Below are 2,065 nucleotides of genomic sequence, written 5' to 3'. Positions count from 1 at the left end.
CGATAATTCATGATAAATTATAAAGGATTACGCAAGAAAAAATAAACTTGTGAATATTATGAAGGATTTCGTCAAATTCACCGTTCACTCTCATCCGAAATTATTTAATATTTTGCAAATAATTTTACAATTATAGCAATAAATGAAATGAATGTTTTGTAAAATAGTAGTTTTACATCAGCGAATTCATTTATTAAATATAATATTTATCCTGATAAAGTACGTTTTCTTTTTTCAATTTTATATAATGTTGCAAATTATTTTTCGTGTATTTCTTATTTTATCTCAGAGTTTTATTTTCAAATTATATTTTTAATAGAAATTTGTTGAAAATGTAACCCATATTTCGATAAGGTTTTCGTTATCACTAGTAATATAAGTTACATTTTACTAAACCCAAGTACTTCACTGCATAACTTAATTTTTTAAAAGTTCATCTATATATATCTTATTAAATACTATTGCATGAGAACTATAAACAACAAATCCAAATTATGAAATCGATGTGCGAGAAATTAAAATGAAATTCGGTATTTACAAGAAAATACTCGTAAAATGTTTTTCAGTAGGATGAAGTGAAAAAATAATTGCATTTCTACACGTATATATATATATACAAAATATTTATATATATATATGAATTTGTTCATCTTTTTAGAGTATTTGAAGCGTGTATTATTTTCTTTCACGTTTTGAAAATACGCATTTAAACAACTTTAGGAGTTTATTTATTTTATGCTTCTTAAATGTAAAATTAAAATACTGTAAATTTTATATTGAATATATAAAAATATTGATATATTTTTGAAATTTTTATCAATATATTGTAGCTTTAAACAATATACATTGTCCATTTTGCGATCACCTTTATATTATTAACAAAACGAAGTATGATAACATCTTACTTCATTTTTAAATTTGAATATTACGATATACGTGAACTTAATAATTGCACATGTATTAACATTCTATAATGATACTAATTTCCATAATTATGATTATGCTTTGAAAATTATTTATTATTAAATTAATAAACTAAATATTGAAACCGTTTCTACAATACTAATATTGTTTGACATTTGGTGGCGTTTGCACCGACTTTACATAAGTTAATTTTACAATATGAAATGAAATTACATGAAATTGTAATTCTTAGGCTTATAAATATTTATATGTATATTTCTATATAATGTATATAACATTTGATGTATAGAATACATTAATATCACTATTAAAAAAAAAGCATTGAGTATCGCGCGTCATTAATTAGTTGACATTTGATATACCACTTACATTTTTCTCCATAAATGCAGATGTTTACAATTTAGTGTTTATAGGTACCTTTGAGCATATAACCGTTCCTTCATAGAAAGTGATCATTAATAATGACGTCTCAACTTATAAAAGAAAATCGTAATGGAATCAATAATCAGAAAAACCAGTCAAAGGCAACTGTATATGTTAAATGGTCAAATTTGTCAGAACGTATAACATCAAATATTCGAACTGTAATTTTCCGGAAAATCTGTTCGGAAATTCAAATTGAATCAAATGTAAATTACGATGATTTGTGTGGTCCGTGGTCTTATCCAAGAAATCTTTATAAGTCATACATTGATGCACCGCATCCAGGTTTATGTATTTGGGAATATTTTACAGAAGAGGATATAATTTATTTAAAAAAATACCAGGATAATAAGTATATTATATGTTCTTTTTTTGGTAAATAAATATAAATATTACTTTAATAAATGTCAGTTATACATGTAAAATGCAACAATATTGTTGTTTTCTTGCAGAAAATAAATTATTGCATCAGACTACAAAAAAAAGTAATAATACTTTTACCAAATTGTTGTGGGAATTCTTTAAGTTCACTAGGTATTCAAGTATTCTAAATCTATATGAAATTTATAATTAATTTCAACATTAAAAAATCAGTCATAATTCATAAATTGAAATTAATTTTGGTAAATTGTATTCTAGGCTACATTTATTTTCAGAAAAAAGCATTTCTGCGTGTTTAGGAATTATATATTTAACGCATTTATTTTTCCTTTCGTAT

The 2,065-nt window shown here is 23.5% G+C and overlaps 1 protein-coding gene across 1 annotated transcript; it reads left to right on the top strand.

Moving 5' to 3' along the window:
* The first annotated feature begins 1,385 nt into the window (after window positions 1-1,385).
* On the top strand, window positions 1,386-1,730 carry LOC108578171. Its single transcript, XM_017941452.1, has one exon. It carries the CDS (start codon window positions 1,386-1,388, stop codon window positions 1,728-1,730), a length of 345 nt encoding a protein of 114 aa, XP_017796941.1.
* The last annotated feature ends 335 nt before the right edge of the window (window positions 1,731-2,065 follow it).

The sequence above is a fragment of the Habropoda laboriosa genome, unplaced genomic scaffold, assembly GCF_001263275.1.
Source record: "Habropoda laboriosa isolate 0110345459 unplaced genomic scaffold, ASM126327v1 scaffold1329, whole genome shotgun sequence".
In the NCBI taxonomy this organism is placed as follows: domain Eukaryota; kingdom Metazoa; phylum Arthropoda; class Insecta; order Hymenoptera; family Apidae; genus Habropoda; species Habropoda laboriosa.
The sequence above is the reverse complement of the archived record's forward strand: the minus strand, read 5'-3'. Positions and strand labels throughout refer to the sequence as shown.